The 18,119-nt window shown below is 38.8% G+C and overlaps 3 protein-coding genes across 13 annotated transcripts; 1 reads left to right on the top strand and 2 right to left on the bottom strand.

The window, feature by feature from the left end:
• The first annotated feature begins 566 nt into the window (after positions 1-566).
• LOC116933599 (carbonic anhydrase 2) lies at positions 567-6,119 on the top strand. The gene is made up of 11 exons (XM_045177397.1): positions 567-2,391; positions 2,470-2,563; positions 2,617-2,718; positions 2,804-2,827; positions 2,893-3,048; positions 3,114-3,253; positions 3,387-3,494; positions 3,586-3,813; positions 3,880-4,473; positions 4,560-5,112; positions 5,184-6,119. Exons 1-9 carry the CDS (start codon positions 2,374-2,376, stop codon positions 4,081-4,083), a joined length of 1,074 nt encoding a protein of 357 aa, XP_045033332.1. The 5' UTR covers positions 567-2,373; the 3' UTR covers positions 4,084-4,473; positions 4,560-5,112; positions 5,184-6,119.
• A 2,670-nt stretch (positions 6,120-8,789) lies between these two features.
• On the bottom strand, positions 8,790-13,305 carry LOC116926308 (tyrosine-protein kinase transmembrane receptor Ror). Of its 10 annotated transcripts, XM_045177386.1 has the most exons (14): positions 13,037-13,304; positions 12,863-12,951; positions 12,407-12,797; positions 12,185-12,339; positions 11,798-11,901; positions 11,173-11,737; positions 10,953-11,086; positions 10,698-10,872; positions 10,602-10,639; positions 10,377-10,535; positions 10,087-10,313; positions 9,760-10,020; positions 9,622-9,657; positions 8,790-9,519 (listed from the first exon to the last, which is right to left on the bottom strand). In XM_045177386.1, exons 4-12 carry the CDS (start codon positions 12,324-12,326, stop codon positions 9,873-9,875), a joined length of 1,692 nt encoding a protein of 563 aa, XP_045033321.1. In that variant the 5' UTR covers positions 12,327-12,339; positions 12,407-12,797; positions 12,863-12,951; positions 13,037-13,304; the 3' UTR covers positions 8,790-9,519; positions 9,622-9,657; positions 9,760-9,872. The 10 variants fall into 10 exon arrangements, with proteins under 10 accessions (XP_045033321.1, XP_045033315.1, XP_045033322.1 ...); XM_045177380.1 differs by having other exon boundaries at positions 8,790-8,931; positions 9,367-9,519; positions 12,407-13,304; XM_045177387.1 differs by having other exon boundaries at positions 8,790-8,931; positions 9,444-9,519; positions 12,407-13,304.
• Positions 13,306-13,718: 413 nt separating this feature from the next.
• On the bottom strand, positions 13,719-18,118 carry LOC116926316 (BDNF/NT-3 growth factors receptor). Of its 2 annotated transcripts, XM_045177391.1 has the most exons (10): positions 17,177-18,118; positions 16,877-17,035; positions 15,776-15,880; positions 15,379-15,710; positions 15,151-15,303; positions 14,954-15,087; positions 14,729-14,897; positions 14,627-14,664; positions 14,403-14,561; positions 13,719-14,318 (listed from the first exon to the last, which is right to left on the bottom strand). In XM_045177391.1, the coding sequence occupies exons 4-10, from the start codon at positions 15,476-15,478 to the stop codon at positions 14,085-14,087; spliced, it is 987 nt and encodes a 328-aa protein (XP_045033326.1). In that variant the 5' UTR covers positions 15,479-15,710; positions 15,776-15,880; positions 16,877-17,035; positions 17,177-18,118; the 3' UTR covers positions 13,719-14,084. The 2 variants fall into 2 exon arrangements, with proteins under 2 accessions (XP_045033326.1, XP_045033325.1); XM_045177390.1 differs by having other exon boundaries at positions 15,151-15,710.
• Position 18,119: the final 1 nt, after the last annotated feature.

The following is an 18,119-nucleotide window of genomic DNA, read 5'->3' as shown; positions in this document are numbered from 1 at the left end:
TTTCCCGGACATTCTTGGTTGACAGATTATATCGTAGATAAACATGAACGTGACTAGGACAAAAACGAAGGATACCAAGGACGATTCGGATCGTCTACCAGTAAAGTCATACATGACGGGTCTTTAACACGAACAACGCAAGAGGTAAATTCACGTTCTATTCTTTTGTTGTATCCGGGAGTTTTACCTTTTTTTAAAATTTCGTCAGCATCACAGGTTATCTGATATTTCAAACCGTCTTGTATCGAAACTCGATTATCGTAAATGGTTTAGTTGATTGCTAATTTTCCTTTCACTTTTTAATGTTTTATATGCACAGCTTCTGGCGTTCTCTCTTCAAGTTTGGTGTATATTTCCGTCCTGTTGCTATAGGGTAGGCTAATATCAAGACCAATCTTATAAAAACTTGAAACGACTCTTTTGCTATAACTAAAAGTAGAAAAATTGTTTCGTAAATGTATCTGCAACAAAGTAGCAAGTCGATAGCTGACGTCGTAAGTTTCTAACAACCAATTTGTCACTGGAGTATCAGAAATTGCTTAGCCACATCCATGTAAGAAGCGCTTTCCAATTTGAAATGCTTTTCACGTTTTATCGCACTGGTTTGCTATTTTTTGCCTTGGTGTTTTTTCTTACTATTGCGTTTTTAACCTTCATATCCTCTTGCCTACCCTACATTCCCGCAGGGAATGGCGAAATGCCAACAATCTCAAACTGATAAATTTCGCCTAGAATCAACGTAATAAATAACATTTCACAGCAAGGTAGCATAGCATATTGACAGCCTGCCCCAAAAGAATTTGAATTTCATTTTCCAACTTCTTTCTTGTGCCATTGGCATACCGTTTTTTTTTTTTGTTTGGTTTTTTTTTTCAAAGTAGAGCGCACACTTTATTCGTCCTTCCCTGTGCATATACATTTGATCTTGTTTCTATACACGGAGCTGTATTTTGTTCATTGCCTCAGGAAAAATCAGACAATCAATTACGATGACGGCTTGCCAATTGTGCATTTCATGAAAAGAAAAGGGGCAGTAAATGCGCTCTTTCAATGGTAATTGATCGTGAGTAGAAATAAAGCTATCGGCATAATCTAGGGAACAAAAAAAGGAATAATGGAAAGTGATTATAATGCGAACTTTGGTTTATTTCTTCTTGAACCACGCCCTTTTCCTCAGCCTTTTATATCTTTTCTATCATTTATTTTTAGCGACTACGCCCGATTAACGAAAATTTTTTGGCACGTCAGTCGCCAATAAATTCACTTTCATTTCCGAGTTAGACGTTTATTTTGAATGTGTGTTAGCTCTCATAGTTCTAGCTGATTGATCGATTCCCATTTAGATATTGATATTTCATAACATAAGATTTTCTGACGGTTATTATCCTTGTTTTATAAATAAAAACTATCTTCCTGGCTGAATGTTACATTCCGAACAAACGTGATTTCTTCTGTGCAGTAATTTGTCGCGAAGAACAAGTTAACCACTTTCAAAACCAGTTGATCACTGCTGTAATTGTGCTCTAAGACTTAACATTCATTGCCAACGCAGTTCGTTGACTTTCAGCGCTTTATTTCAAAAGAAAATTATTCCCAATGTCCTTATTCCACGTGTCCAAAGTAATATTGCGGTGTTCTGCTGGAAGGTAGGGAGTAAAACCGGAGAAATTGTCTATTGTCTCAAGGTAAAAAAGCAGGTGATGAATAATGAGACCATAAGGTATCACCCAGCAGATTTCAAACTAGTTTCCTAATGCTGATTTTCTTTCCTGGTGCGATAAACAAAGACCGTGTACCATTTATGAAAACCTCTCACAAGGTCTCTCTTTCTTTTTCACCAACATTTGCATATAGCTTTATCATTTAAAGTAAAACAAGTAGGCTACACATTTATTAATAATTTTACTGACATTTTTTTTGGACGTGATAATTATCACGATACTATCAGGTGACCTAACTAGAGGTTTCACGTAGACACCACTATAAACATGGCGCAATTGCTCTGAAATCTAACTGGAGCACTAACGTTCTCTCTCAATTTTATCCACACGTGTGCTTAACGCCAAGGTAAAAATCTCACCTTCACGAGAGTGTGTAAATCCGGACAACGACCTTCTCGATGAGTGACAATCTTCCTGCCTGGTTAATGAACCGTATTGGGCTCATTATTATAGGTACGCTATGCGAAAAGAGACACAAGACGTCAACTACTAAACTGCTGTTAGATTCTGAGGAACTAGGCCTATACTTTGTTGCTTGTATCTTCTCTGCCATGAAAAACCAAGTAAAGAACAAGATTATGGATCACTTCTTTTCGAGTTGAGGTGAGAGAATGAAGTATAGCGTTGCATTCAAAAATCAAAGGACAGCGAAATGAATGGTTTCTCTGCGGTAAACACATGCTATATTTGTTTGTCCTTAATTAACTGACTGATTTCGCCCTTTTCCCCCCGTCTGACTACTTAAAAGGCATTGTTTAAATACCTGGTGGTATTATTTCTGTGCTGCAGACTATCGCAGGTTGTCCATAGCTCTTCGATCAAAAACACGGAAAAAATAAAAGGTAATCATGTAACACAATTTAAAATTCTGGCTTCAGATAACGTGCTTCCTTAGAAATAGAAACCACAAAGCAGCTCGTATTCGCCAAACCACACGATGCGGTCCACACCCATGAAAATCCTTGGTATGAACATCAACCAATTTTCAGAGAGAAAGGTAAATACGTTTTTAAGTGGCTAGTCTGTGTGTTCACAAACATTTTGTCTTGGAAACACCTTTTGTTTCTGTCTGCTTCATCTAGACACCCAATCTTGGAGTTATTCAAGTACGTGGCATACCTAATTACGTGGCTTAGAATTTTGAAATGGCATAACGATGATGTTTGTATAGACACAGAGGCTTGGCCGTTCTTATTTCCTACCTGTGCTGGTGATCGCCAGTCACCCGTTAACATTGAAATAGTCCTTTTGAAAGATTATTCAAAATTTTATTTTGGCAATTATGGTGGCATTAACCGAATGGTTGTAACAAACAATGGCCACACAGGTAACTGTCCCATATGAATATTTAATCCCCATTGATGTTGAGTGTCTTCTTAATGTGATTTACAGTCTTGTTTAGTCTACCTCTCAGCTCTTCACCAGAATCTGTACCTTACATAACCGGTGGCGGATTACCAGACCGCTACAATTTTTTCCAGTTCCATTTCCACTGGGGAAGTGATTCTTCGCAGGGTAGCGAGCATCGTAATATCGTATCGATTCCAAGAGGTAGTGAGCTTTTGTTTTGGTGTCGGTGTACAGTTCAACAAGAAGTGGATGTTGAATTTTCTACTTGGGAAAACCCTTGTGATTAATTAAAGCATTTTTAAAAATACGTTATACAGCTATCCGGCCGAACTTCACCTGGTTCATTACAATACGAAATATGGTTCGTTTGCAAACGCGACCAACTACGATGACGGGTTGGCCGTCTTAGGCATTCTTATTACGGTTCGTTGTGCCCTTATTAGTTTTTTATCCAATTACAAATAGAAGGTAGGTCTAATCATTTTCATTTTGAATTGGTTTTTATTATCACCAGGTGGGAAAATCTACCCGTTTAGCTTTTCGTACTGTTGTCGATCAACTGAGCAAAGTTGAGAACGATGGTGACGAAACGACGATGGAAAAACCAATTTCATTAAACGAGTTATTACCATCTCGAATTACCTCTTTTTTCCGGTATTCAGGTTCCCTGACCACACCCAATTGCGAGCAATCAGTTGTTTGGACCGTCTTCGACAATCCTATTGTTGTGTTGGAAGATCAGGTAAAATTACAAAATATCGACTGACACCCTGCATTAATGAGAGATTTCAAATTCTTTTATTGGCAGTTGTCAGTATTTCGAAACTTAAAGGGCAAAGGAGGTTTGATTTTGGTGAATAATTTCCGTCCCACACAGCCTTTGGAAAGACGCATTATCACGTATCGATCTCATACAGGATGTAATGTGTATAGGAATTGGTCATTATTCCCTCCACGTATCAAAGATGTCTATCAATATTGCATTTGTAGGCTATTGCATCTTTTTATGTGATTTCTTTCCTCAACCTTTTCATAGTAAATTAGTATGGCAATCGCCAACCTGTTTCGCCACCATAAATATTAAAATACTCTTAGGTTTTTTTTCTTCTATCGATCTATCGATTAATGTAAACTTTTAAACAAAACTTTTTACAGCTTGCGCAATATTCGACCTGATCTGAGTGGTCAATAGATAATTTTCACTTTAGCTCCCCCCGGCAGCTGAGGGTAAATATGACATTTTAACGTTAGCGCCCTTCAGCTGCCGGGGGGAAATCGGCTTGACCATATTTTATTTCCCCTCAGAATTTAGCGTAGCCGTATTTTATGTAGTAAAAGGCACACTGTCATGTCAAACAACTAGCAAAATACAATGAATACCATCAATTCCCCAGGATGAAAGGTAAAGATAGTTTAAGATACATCACTATCACAAAATGGTCACTCACGAAAACCTCATAATCAAAATGTTTTCCTTCTCATGTTTAGTTTTGATTAATTAGAAGCGCTTCAGGATCTTAGATTGAAAAAAGAAACGTCTGGCGCTCTGGCCTGATGATGTCTCATAAGACCATAGACATCAGCTTTGTCGTCTCGTGAAATCTCTTAAACTCGCTTTTTAAGAGGAGGAGGAGTTCACGTGATGACTTGTTGATGATTCCTTAAATATACATGCACACCTGTTGGAAATATTGGATGCATTTGTTTTTCATCGAACAAATTCAACATTATTTATGTGCAGTTAGGTGTGTTGTTGTTGCTCTCCGTCTCCCTCGTTCGCTATGCCTAATGAATCTGTGCTCGGAACTGGCACAGGTTGCGTTTTTTGCATTTTCGTGATCCTCGTCCAATTTGGGATCGACTCCATGTATCAGCTCAAAATACCCGAAAATCGCCAAAAATCGCGATTTTGGTCAACTTCGACTTTTGGCTAAAAACACGTCATTTCAACCCCAAATTTCGCAAGGATCACGAAAATCCTATTGGTTTTGTTATGGGGTCCCTATTTCCGGAGATATTGGCTACTTCCGGTTACTTCCGGGTAATTTGCAAAAAGAAAACATTTTGCTGTATTATTCTAACAATGTCAAATGTTTTTCTTGCATGCGTTAGGGTGTTGCAGCTATTTCTCTTTTCTCAAGCAGACGAACTGTTTGGCAGATCAATTTCTGATATTGACATGATCGCCCTCTAGCGGAAAATCTGTCAGGAAAATAAACCCGATTTTTACATTTTTTTCAATTACGTGTATATTACTATAAAACTACATGATTTGTATTCGAAATTCAACGAAAATAATGAAAATTTAGTTCAATTTGACTTGGAAGAAAAAGTATGAGTTATTTTTTTACAAGAAAGTCGGGCTTACTTCGCTTATGGAAAGGTGGGACTGGGAGGGTTTCAACTTTCAAGTTTGGTTTCAAAGTGGGTGGCGCCTTGACCATATTTTCTAGACATCTAGGAGAGAAATAACTAACTCCATGGAATTTTTATGGACATGTCAGCTATCCAGTCAGCTGTTTCATTTCGCGTGGCTTCGGACTGAGGATGGATGCTTAAACGTACGTGTCTCCTCTTGAAATTCAGGATGGATGCTTAAACAATCGCCTCTCTTCTTGAAATTCACCACAGATTCCTTGTTTTTTTAGTTGCATCTTTGAACTCAATCAATGCAGAGTTGTCACAGGTATTATGGCAAAAATTCATGTCAAAGAAACATCGTATCACATTTATCAAAGTTTTAAAGGAGGAGCATGGCTTGGCTTTGCTAACACGTTTTCATTCCGTTAGTCTAATACACCCATTTTGTACTAAAGGTGATAAGTAAAGAAATTAGCTCTATATAATCTTTTTCCCTATCTAGATTTTGAAGATTCTTGGAGGTGACATGTGATGTTAGAATTTATTGTTAACAGTTAAAGGTTTTTTGTAATTGTATTTTCAGGTCTTCGGGATGTACCTGAAGTGCTGTGGTGGCCGCAGAATCATTCAGTGATAAAGGAATGCTATTGTTGTTCTGTTAGTTAAATACAAGATTTCCAGTATTAATCTTGCATCGGGGAATTATTAGCTCACATACAAGAAACAAAGACAAGTTCAAGATGATTTTGGTCTTGACATTGTTCTTTACTGGCTAGTTGAGTTTGTCACATCTCACGTCACATACATTGCAAGTCAATGAAAAACTTTAATCTGGAAGATTCTTTAACAGTTGTTGTTTGATGATTCATTGGGGGGGGGTTTAAGACAAAAAGTGAATTTCTTAGTTGGATTGTAAAAATCGACTGTTTGAGATTTAGTAAAATCGATTGATAAAACGATTTATCAAATTAAATATATTTATAATTTAAAAATATTTTATATAGTTAAATGAAATACAAAACGAAGTAAATTAAATTTGAATTGTTTTTATTGTCCCACCTCCACCCAACAATTCCACCACTATTTTACATGATTTACATTACATACATATAAACACATACAAATATACATACATATACAATTAACAAGTTAACCCGTTGGCTGCCAGGCCATGCAACCCGTAGGTTGCTTAAACTACTATAGCTACGCATCACGTCAGAAGGATCGCGAACAAGATGGGACTTGTCCGAAGACAAGTCCGGGCTGGCACGGTGATAGAAACCATTCCGGGAATGCACACCCCTGGAAATCTATCACCGCGCCGACAAAGAGAAGTCCCTACTGGTGCATTGCCTACGGCGCCTAAAGGCGCGGCGACTGTTCCCCCCATGGCCATGGGGCAGAACAGCGCCCGGTCCCTACAAGCTACAAAAAAAATGGGACGCAAACGGGGTGGCAGCCAACGGGTTAACTTAAACATTACAATGCAAAACAAAACAATACCAGGGCGACGATCCACGGTGAACTCCCTCCATCGCTGTGGGGTGTCTGCTGAGCTGCATCCCTTTTTCGGTCGAATTTACCGTGAAGGGCGATGGCGAAGACGAAAACGGCGACGAGACGATGGCAAAGGCAAAGGCGAAGGCTGCGAAGAGACGATGGCAAAGGCAAAGGCAAAGGCGAAGGCGAAGGCTGCGAAGAGACGATAGCAAAGGCAAAGGCGAAGGCTGCGAAGAGACGATGGCAAAGGCGGAGGTGGCGAAGAGACGATGGCAATGGCGGAGGCGGCGAAGATACGATGGCAATGGCAAAGGCGGCGATAAGACGATGGCAAAGACAAAGACGGCGACGGGAGGATGGCAAAGGCGAAGACGGCGCCGGGACGATGGCGAAGTCGAAGACGACGATGAGAGGACTACCAGGACAATCTTTCTTATTTGCCCTGTGTAACAGATGTAAATAAATTAGACTAAAGAACGTGACATTTTGTTAAAAAGAGATCAAGGTATGATTATGGTTTACTGGAGTATCAAAATGATAAAAAGTTTGAAAACCAAAACTAGCTCGGGTGATTTCCTGTGACCATAATGATAAAACTGTCTGAAGACAGGGGGTGCTACTTCTGCAAAATGGCTTTTATATAAAAAATAAATAAAATTGCTAAATGGGAATCTTTTATCTTTAATCACCTTTCAAGAAGAGCTTGTTACAAACAGTTGTCTCATATAGCTTCGCTTGTGGATTGAGGATACAAGGAGTTCAAACAAGGAAATATCTAGCTCAACTAGAAGTCACAATATTGAATACAAAAGTGCAAAAGGTTAATAAAACATTTAGTGCTCTAGATATAAGTGAAAAAACAAACAGATATCTTAAATATAAATAGCTCAACTAGTGGGCTTAAGCTTGAAATATTTTGGCCTAACCTTTGGGATTTACTCACGATGCTATGTGAGAATGTGACAGACTCATTGTAAAGTAATACTCTAGCATAAAATTTACCAATAACATTTATGCTATGCTTGAAAGAAGAACTGGGGAGACATTTACCCTTAGAAAAATCAGAAGATTGCATTTTCCAAAGCACAATCTGAGTATTGAGGTATAGGATTGCTTGTTATATGTGTCCAACTGATTATTGCTTGTTAACATAACAGGCTTCCACCTTCCTAATTCTAACAATAACGCAAAATAGTAACGCTTAGATAGGTATAATGATCACATATTACTTACTTGTTGCTATAGATGCACAAAACAGCAGAAAAACTTTAAAAATCAAGAGAGAAAATTATTTTGCATGTTTACATAGCTAATGGCAGACATAGCAGACGACGGTAGCTGATTAAATTTTAATCATGGGTTTTAATCCAACACCACAAAGGTTTTTTAAAACCTTATATAATATAATAAGTATTCTGGAATATTTAGATACACTCTCAGTGAATGATTTTCTTAGTTAGACTGCGTTACTGCATTTTATGCAAATTTTCGAGTTAACGAATAACTTCAGAAATATGAAGCACACAAAGAAACGAATGAGAGACTAGTAATTCATCCTGTAAATCTGGTATACAGAACGATTGATTTTACCTAAAAACCTAAACTTTGGCCAAATATGCAAATTTTTTGGTATTTTCTTCTGACACAAGAATTCTACCCCAAACTGTGTGAGAATCTCGAAAATGCGGCTCTTTTTTCTTGCAGAGACTCGTTAAACAGGCATGTAAGTCTGTTCGCCTGGGTTTGAATATGGATTGAATTAAGAATTTGTACAATTCGTCGGTTTTAACTGTTGGTCCTAGCAGGGGTGAAATGCAAATATAGTGTGATATTACACTGAAAACAAGCGATGACAAGCTGTCTAAAAAGGAAGTTTATTACACGAGTTTTAATTTCGTGTTGACCATTCTTACTAATGCAGGGCATTGGAGGATTGTATTTCATTTCGAACGGACAATCCGACGTGGTGAACTGGTCATTCGTTTATGATCACTGGCGTCTGGCCGTCCATTTTGGCATCCAGCGATTGGTCGTCCAATCCCATACAAACAAGAGAGCAATAAAAAGGAAAGAAAAGGAAAACAATTAATATAACATTAATTTAATAGAATTTAAAAAACAATTAATATAATAAAAAAGCAAGGTTGAATTAGGACAGAAAGATCATCATCAGCTTAATATAGCAGAGCCGAATGAAGTTCACTGAACTGAAAAATAAGACGGATCACGGCAAATTGTCAGATCAATCGACGTGGGATTGACATATTTCGAACTATATTAGCTCAAACTAAACGATAGAGCTTCTTTGTTGAATTGATTTGCTCTATGTAGTAATTTTTTTTAAACAAATAAATAAAATTTCAACTTTGCAAGAAAATTCTTTCTTTAACTTGCAAAAGATTGCCCTAGGATGAAATTTGTGATTTACACTTACGTTTGCAATAAAAGTAACTTATGTTTTATGCACAACCAACGTGGATGCATTCATGGAGGAAAAAGGAACTGGCTTACTCCCAATTCGACACCAAGTGTAGCTCCGAATACTCTACGCGAAAAACATGGTCAGCAATCAATTCGATCGTATGTTCTGTATCGCATGAAAAAACATAAATAAATAATGAATTCGTAAGCTGTCGTAGCTGCCATTTAGAATCTGCGCAAGCTTAACAATAATACGTAACAGTAATACCTTTAGAATTAGTTCCCGTTTTCCGGTGGACGGTGCCTGCCAAACGAACCATACAAATTTAAGATAATTCTGAGAATACAACTGTTTCGACTGCTTTTGCTAACAAGAGTAAACGAGTAACGAGTAAACGAAATATACCACTTCGGATTATCTCCATGAAGGGAAATGGGGAGTTAAAAAACACCCTACATTGCCAAACCGTTGAACGTGATTTGTAATTCAACTGACGTGCAAAGTGAAACCTGGCAAGTTCAAACAATGGTTTTCCCTTCAGAATACAAAATACATAAATGCAAAGTTAACTGGGTTATTAGCCAAGCTATCATAATAATTGGTGATATGTTACCTATACTGTAAACACCATCGGTAAGTACGTGAATCATTGTACCAGGCATTATACTACAGCCATAATTACAGTAATTATTATGAGCAACATAATTATAATCCAGTATTTAAAAAAATTACGAATCCGTGTCAGGTAACGTTTGAAGATAAACATAACTGTCAGGCGTAACTTCTGTTTCTCCCCATAGTACTTTATTCGAAAGTTCGTGGAGCCTTGCGTTTATCTCTGAAAAGGTAAAACGGTCAGATGGCAACGTCTTCCAACATCCAGACATCAATTGGCGGATGGCAGACGGAGTAGAATCAGATGGTTCCAAAAGGATGCAGTTCACAATCATTGTAATCACCTTTTGGAGGAAAGAAATAAGTTATTTCCTTACTATTTCTCCGAATAAAAAAGATTTACTGACCTCTTCATTAGAATGGCCATAATACGGTATCGCACCCATCGAAAAAGTCTCCCAAAGAAAGACTCCATAAGACCAAACATCCGATTTTTCGCTAAATTTACCATAAACAATTGCTTCCGGAGGCATCCATCTGACAGGCAAGAGTCGTGAGGCTCCCATCTAAAAAAATTCGAATTTTATGTTAAATGTGCGTGGAAATAGAAAATGCTTTAAGCCCGTGTATACTTTGTAGTAATCATTGCAATGAAGATCTCTGCTCATTCCTAAATCGACTTCATTTACAGCCATTGTTCTTGTAATACGTTAAAAATGTACGGTTACCAAAATCAGATATTTTGATGATTAGGTTCGACCTGGCGCTGATAGCTGCTGGATGGAGGAATGGCCGTTCACCCACCAGGCAATTGCGACATGCTAGATCACGATGGACGAAATTTCGCGAGACAAGGTAATTCATTCCATTAGCGACTTGCTTGGCTATCGAATATAAATCGTCCTACATTAAGGTGTAATGTTTACACACGTTAAATAATTAAGAAGTCTTTGCGAAAATATTTTAGTGGTATCGTTGCTTACCTGGTTTACAGATCGCTTGGATGTGGAGTTGTCATGTTTATTAAAACCTGGAAAGCCGTTGACTGAACGTAATAGTTGGGCGAGGTCACCAAGTTCCATGTATTCAAATGCCAACCAAGGTCCAATGTTGAATTCTAAAACGATTGATTGTCTAAATAATGAGCGTCTCCACTTAAAAGGTAAACATTTAAAAGCTAAAATGTCGGAATAAAAAAGCTACCATTGATAACAACACCGTGTAAAGCCAGGATATTCTCGTGCGAGAACGATGCTACTGTTTCGGCTTCTCGGAGAAACTCCCGATCGGCAGTTCCAGAAGAGATTGCTGGTGATGGAGTTTTAAGCACTTTAATTGCTACTGCTTGGTTGCTTTCCACATGAATGTAGGACGGATCAGATGGCAGTAGGGACGAATCGGGGCGCCTTAGTCGACCACGGAAGACTTTACCAAAACAGCCTTCGCCAATTTCTTGTTCCAGTTCGATCCATTCACGCAGCAGGAATAATGTGAGGTGACCCGTGCCTGGTTCAGCATCCGCGTTTTCCACGTGATTCATATTGGTTGCTAAAGATTTGTTTTGGACGACATTTCTGCCTAAAAATCGTAAACCGAATTTAATTCTGTTGTTCATGCGATAAATTCTTATCCAACGGATTGACCGGATTGAGATAATTGCCAATCCAATCAGCAATATGGCGATAATTATGGGTGTTATGTAAACTAAGACCACAGATTTTACATCCGAGTAGCCTTGATTACTATCAGGCGTCTCCGTTGAAGATGCCTGAAATGCAAAAATGCAGGTAAAAACACGCCGCTTAGTCAAAGTTAACATAAATTTTACCTTAAAGATGTTATTCAATAGTTGGTTGTGGTCGCGTAACACATTTCGGTGGATGGTGATCCTTGCCTTATTGTTGCCAGGAAATGGGGAACTGTTTAAACTCACTAGGTGAAACAAAATTAGCGTAAGTCTTTTTTTAGTTTACTTGTCAGCTTATTTGTGATGCAAAAATTATAAATCAGGATAATGTAAGGGATGGGCGATTCAAATGCGAGGGGACCTAACTTTTTAACCCCCCTCTTCTTGATGAGTAAACTTCGCACCTTGTTTTCCTACCTTATTTTTTAAATTGTAGAGAGTAGGCCAGTGTATGTCAACAAATTATGGTTTTTTAAAACCCTAATTTCGGCAAATACATTCACATTAAATCCGAAAAAATTTACTTACCAATGTTCCGTGGGCAGGGTTTCTCACGTTTTTCAAAGCTTAAATCATGGGTGCAAATACAGATGAACGAGCCATCTGACTCTCTCCTGCAACCGGCGTCTATTCCACAACGAGCCGATGGACAGTCAGGTGCACCTTTCATTGAATAATTATTTCTAAAGATTTTTTAAATGCTAAGTTAATCAACTGTCGACTGGGAGGGACTGAAATCAAGTCACGAACCGTTGTAAGGTGGACTACCAATTGGGTCCTTCTTCAGCAACAATACCTATAAATCCCTTTAAAAGCACGATCTGCGCATTCGGATGTCACTATCGGCGGCGCGAGAGCTGCTGCAACGAATCCGGATTGAAAAATCGCATGGAACAAGGCCACCCAAATTTTATTTTATCCTTTTGGTTTCAATTGAAGAAAATTGGTTATGGACAAATAGCATTAAAGACGTTGATCAAAAATTTCATTAGATACTATACCATCTAAAAGACTACAGGTGGTTGGAACTGGACGAATGTAAGTCTCAGGCTGTCAATGTTTTTTGAAGGTTCGTAATGGAATTTTTGTATGTAGGACGTGACACGAGGCGAACTATTACTAATTCACGTAAACCAGCTTCCTTTGTTTGGAAGTCTGCGGTCAACCGAAGGATGTACAAACAATGATTTCTTTGGTTTTAAAAACCTGATATCCTGACGTTGATTGTGAGTGATTTACAAAAAAGCTCAGGTTGTCAGTAAGTAGAAGAATTCAATAAACAACGCGTGCACCTACTAAAAAAATAACGGCATGCACTATTGAGTATTGTATCAATTGATGGGCCAAACGGAAGCGCTCCCATCCTTTAACAAATTTTACTGAAAGGGAGAAAAATGCAAACTGCGACGCAAAGCAGAGCCTGAATCTGTTCCAGAATGGTTTTCGCTTACACAAATTGACTTTCTATTTGTTCGTGAGCCAGAAGAGTTGTTTGAAAAAGGTATCTTTCAACTGTAGTGGCTGTCGCTGGCTGGCAAAATTGTAGCGTATTGGTTCGCAAAGATACGTCTCTCGTTCAAGCCCTCATCTCCTGCCAAATTGAAAAATAAATAAAGCTTGCGTCGCTTTGTTTTAGTAGTGTAACAGGTGAACTGAAACGGAAAAAAACAAAAAAACAAAAAAACATGAAGCTTACAAGATTTCCTTTCAAATATGCTGCTTGTAGTTTGCGCTTGGGTTAGTTTCTAAGATGCAACTTCAAAGGAGAAATTTGCTCTAAAAAAAAAGAGGCTTTTGACGAAGCCTTGTTTTCACGACGAGCACACGCACAAAGTCAGCTCTTATCACTATGGGTCGTTATTTAAACAGGCTTCCACCACAAAGGTTACATAGCACTTGAACAACAAATGGAACTAACAATGCGTCTTTGTTTTTCATGGAAAAGATGCTCGACAAAGTTGAAGAGCTTACAAGCTTGTATGAACCCTGAAATGTATTATTTATTACATTTTTCTTATAGGTAGAACTACAAAGCTACGCATACTGACGTGTTCAAACAAAGTTTACGTTTTGGACGGTTTTTATTCAAACAACGTCCCACGCCGTACCCTGCGAGTAGAGCGAGATCTAGACGAACTTGGAAAGTTCACACTAGTTCAAAGAGAATACGTATCGACAGAGAGTTTAAATAGACGTCACACAATCCAACTTGGTCGGTTATCATGGAGACATGCACCATAAATTAGAAAAAGGGCCGAACAATTACCGACACAGATCAGGTAATTGGCTATTAGACATTAAAACGATAATGCCACAAAAACAACATTAGATTATGTAGTTAACCTGCAGGACTATCACTAGCCTTAGAAGCCACTAAGTTGATGATTCCATAAGATTATCTTTAGTTTGATAGAAGACAAGTAATACACTATTGTTCTAGATCAGGTAACGGTTGAAGGTAAACATAACGGTGAGAAGTTACTTGAGATTCCTCTGGCGGTGATGCACTCGAAAACCCAGTGAGCTTAGCATGAATCTCCGTAAAGGAGAGACGATCAGATGGCACCTTCTTCCAACAATGTTCGATCATCAGCTGGCGAATCAGTGGAGGCGCAGAATTCGGTGGTTCCAGATAAATGGAACCCAGTATCATAGTGACTACCTGGGGGGGTACGGTAAGAATAGTAAATAACGAGAATTTCTTTTCAATCAAAACCATAAACAAAACTAAGCATTAATGACTGACCTCTTCATTAGCGTGGCCATAGTAAGGTATGGCACCCATTGAGAAAATTTCCCAAAGAAGGACTCCAAAGGACCAAACATCCGATTGTTCACTGAACTTGCCATACAGAATCGCTTCCGGAGGCATCCATCTGACGGGTAAGAATCGCGAGCCTCCCATCTGCAATTAAGAGTGGTATCGTATGATGCATACGGATGGGAGAAGAAACCGATGACCTTTCTAACCTTGTAGTATTCATTGCTATGAAGATCTCTGCTCATTCCTGGAAGTTTTGAGTTTATTACAATTATTTTACGAATTTTTACCACACGAGTTTTAGTGCCTACCGAAATCGGATATTTTGATGATTAGATTTGATAGATCCTCTGTTGGTTGGAGAGATGGTCGTTCTCCCACCAGACAATTGCGGCACGCTAGATCACGGTGAACGAAATTTCGTGACGAAAGATATTTCATTCCATTAGCGATTTGTTCTGCTATCGGAGGCAGGTCCTCCTATTGATAAACAAAGGAAATGTAAGGTTGAACTTTGAAAATTTATTTTGTTTTACCTGAACCAAATATCGTGTAGACGAATGACTTTCTTTTTCTTTGGAACGTGAGTAACCATTAGAAGAGCGCAGTAATTGAGCAAGGTCACCCAGCTCCATGTATTCAAACACCAACCAGGATCCCATGTTGCACTCTAGCATATTTAGTCGTCATTGCAACACATTTCACTATAGATACATTATTGACAGATACCTACCGTTGATAACAATACCATGTAAAGTCAAGATATTTTCGTGTGAGAATGAAGCCATCGTTCTGGCTTCACGGAGTAGTTCTCTTTCGGCGGTTATAGAAGCGATTCCAGGTGATGGAGTTTTAAGCACTTTAATTGCTACTGCTTGGCTGTTATCTACTTTGATGTAGGATGGATCAGATGGCGGTAGTGATGACTCAGGACGTCGGAGACGACCGCGGAATACTTTACCAAAACAACCTTCACCAATCTCTTGCTTCCAGTTCGATCCATTCTCGTAACAGGAATAAAGACACCTGTTCTGCATTGTCAATTCCCAGGGATTGGGCATCAAGGAGTTCTTTTTGGATGGCGTTTCCACCAACACGTAAGTTTGGCCTGTTTCTGTTGGTCATGCGATAGATCCTGATCCACCGAATCAGCCGGATTGAAAGCAATACAAGCCCAATCAATACGATGGCAATGATTATTGGCAACGTATACGCTAGTGCAAAAGCATTCGCAGTTGCATATTCCGAGTAATCTTGATTACCATCCGCCAACCCAGGTGAAGACGGACGAGCCTGGAGTTCAAGAAAAACTTATTGTATCGTACAACAGGAGTTTTTAAAAAATATACAAAAACGACCTTAACGCTCATATTACTTGATCCATGTTCTTGATCTAGACCAGCTCGGTGTAACGGTAATCAGCGTTTTACTTTTGCCAGGAAACTGGGAGCCAACTGAGAAGACTAAAACAAAACAAAAATCGCAGTTTTTCTCGGTTTTGACTACATTGAAAATCGATAAGCTTGTCAGTCAGAGAAAAAATCAAAGAACGAATAAGGTAATAACTCGAGTGGAGGTCTCCCACAACAACCAACAGCTAATGGCTTCCAGAAACAAGACTGTACGTAAGCAGAGAGTGGTTCCTTAGGGTTTCTGACCTGCCCTAATGATAAACCAAAAAAGAGACATAGCTAACTCAGATAGCCTTTGTTAGTACTTAACGTGAATGACGCTCTTTATCCTTCCCACTGATAAAAGGGCGTTCTTTTTGTTGTGTGCTACGAGTAATATCGGGCAAAATTTTCCTATAAATGACTAGGTGTGTCTAGCTTATAAGGTTTCCCAAAACATAATGATTAAGAAAAACATCTATAGCCTATCATCCCCCAAACCGAAAAATGATTAGTTGACATTCTTTTTTAAGTATCTCAATCGAACCGATGCACTGCATAGAAAAGGGATGCTATTCACCAGCATGACTATGTTCATGTTCAACACACACTTTCTCCGCAATCGAGAAATCCCGCGAATATAAGTGCAGTTAAGTTATGATGTATGGAGGTTTAAACTGGAGGTATGTTGCATTGCTTTTTCTCTAGAACACGTGCCCAGCCACGGCGTACGTGTTGACATTTAGGATGTAATCTATCGGTCAGTGTAGGCCAGATGACGTCACACTTTTTTTAATGAGGGATACGCACGTGCGAATTAATATACTGGAACGAAAACGCTACAAGACTAATGCACTAAAAACATTGCCCAAGTCTTTGATTAACATCTCCTTGCGGGTAAAGGTCAAGACCAGAAGAAATACAATTAAAACTAGCCGCTTTCAAACTGTGGGAATGAAAGTGCATACATAAATCTAATTTCATCCCTTTTCTACAATCAAGTGGTACTGAAAGGCTTTTGATAGATTTTAAGTTCTCATCAGAATAAAGACATCAAAATTCACTCACCAACATTTCGAGGACATGCTTTACCAGGTATTTCCGGGCTCAAATCATGGGTACAAATGCAGATGAACGAACCGTCTTTCTCTTTCTTGCATCCAGCATCCATCCCGCACCGAGCTGACTGGCAGTCTGGGGCACCTTTCATTTTAGAAAATTGCCTATCTGAAAAATTATGTTATTTAAAATGATAATCTTCCGGATGATGTGCTGCTTGCTATCGCGGAGTGCTATAACGCTCATCCAATAATGTCTGAAACGTTGTCAACGGAATTGGCAGGAAAGTCGGAATATAAGTGAGAATACCTCGTTCAGGTAGTAGGGTCTACTACCATGTGGTCCTGAACTGTCCCAACACGTAGGAAAAGAAGAGGTAAGTCGTCAATGGACGAGCGGAGACATCAACGGCGACGACGCAAAAGGAGTAACAGATTTTGCTTCCACCAGCACGTACATCAGAAAGAAATCGCCCACTCATCAATTGGTCGCCCTCCGATAACAAGCAAAAAAAAAGGGGGTTAAAGAAATTCGAATAACTTAAAGAATAAAATTCTTGCTTACATTTGTGCGGGTTGTCGGTAAAAGTTTTTAAGCAAAGGATTTTGACCACCAATGATGATCAATGGGTTCCAATAAAATCGCCACAGCAGAAATATTTGATTCAAGCCAAGGCCAAGAACAATTCCACCAAGTCATCAGTTCCGAATTGCTGTTCGTCCCTCTCACGTTTCCAACCACGGAACCAGCAGGATCATATAACTTATTCCCACTTTACTCAAATGAAACTGATTCTGGCTTTGCTGATCAATATTGTGAAACAACAGAAAGCCAGAGAAATCGGAAACGTTCTCTTGTTATCCTACTTCTTCCACCGTGAACTGGCGTGACACTTTCGTGACAAAAGCAAACAAAATTAATTGAGTGTCAAACTTGTCACCTCTCTAGAAATTTGAATGACGAATTTTAGATTTAGCGATTATTTAAGCGAAATGTTATGTAAAGAAGGGAAAATAGAGGCTTCCGGCAACGTATTGGAAGTAAACCATCATAATTTCCGTTTCATGCTTGTTGTTTACTTCCTGCAATCGGACACTTGAAAAAATGAAGAGCTCGTTTGAATACGGTTATACGGCCTATCCTTTTTAGTAGCTTTAAAACAAAAGAACAAATAAGCTTTAAGTCCCAAACCCTCGGATATAGCGTCCTTGCAGATACTGTGGGATGTACACTTTTGTTACTGGGTAAGAAC

This window comes from Daphnia magna, linkage group LG7 (assembly GCF_020631705.1).
Source record: "Daphnia magna isolate NIES linkage group LG7, ASM2063170v1.1, whole genome shotgun sequence".
Taxonomy (NCBI): Eukaryota; Metazoa; Arthropoda; class Branchiopoda; order Diplostraca; family Daphniidae; genus Daphnia; species Daphnia magna.
The sequence above is the reverse complement of the archived record's forward strand: the minus strand, read 5'-3'. Positions and strand labels throughout refer to the sequence as shown.

Coding starts and splice junctions, on each gene's coding strand:
- LOC116933599 (XM_045177397.1), top strand. Junction 2,828..2,892: donor CCAATCTTGGAGTTATTCAA/GTACGTGGCATA, acceptor ATGTTTGTATAG/ACACAGAGGCTTGGCCGTTC. Junction 3,495..3,585: donor TCTTAGGCATTCTTATTACG/GTTCGTTGTGCC, acceptor TATTATCACCAG/GTGGGAAAATCTACCCGTTT.
- LOC116926308 (XM_045177379.1), bottom strand. CDS start 12,326: ATGAAAGGTGCACCTGACTGTCCATCGGCTCGTTGTGGAATAGACGCC. Junction 11,087..11,172: donor ACACGGTGTTGTTATCAATG/GTAGCTTTTTTA, acceptor CAATCGTTTTAG/AATTCAACATTGGACCTTGG. Junction 10,536..10,601: donor ATTGCAATGATTACTACAAA/GTATACACGGGC, acceptor GAATTTTTTTAG/ATGGGAGCCTCACGACTCTT.
- LOC116926316 (XM_045177390.1), bottom strand. CDS start 15,478: ATGCCCAATCCCTGGGAATTGACAATGCAGAACAGGTGTCTTTATTCC. Junction 14,665..14,728: donor CATCAAAATATCCGATTTCG/GTAGGCACTAAA, acceptor CAAAACTTCCAG/GAATGAGCAGAGATCTTCAT. Junction 14,562..14,626: donor ATAGCAATGAATACTACAAG/GTTAGAAAGGTC, acceptor TCTTAATTGCAG/ATGGGAGGCTCGCGATTCTT.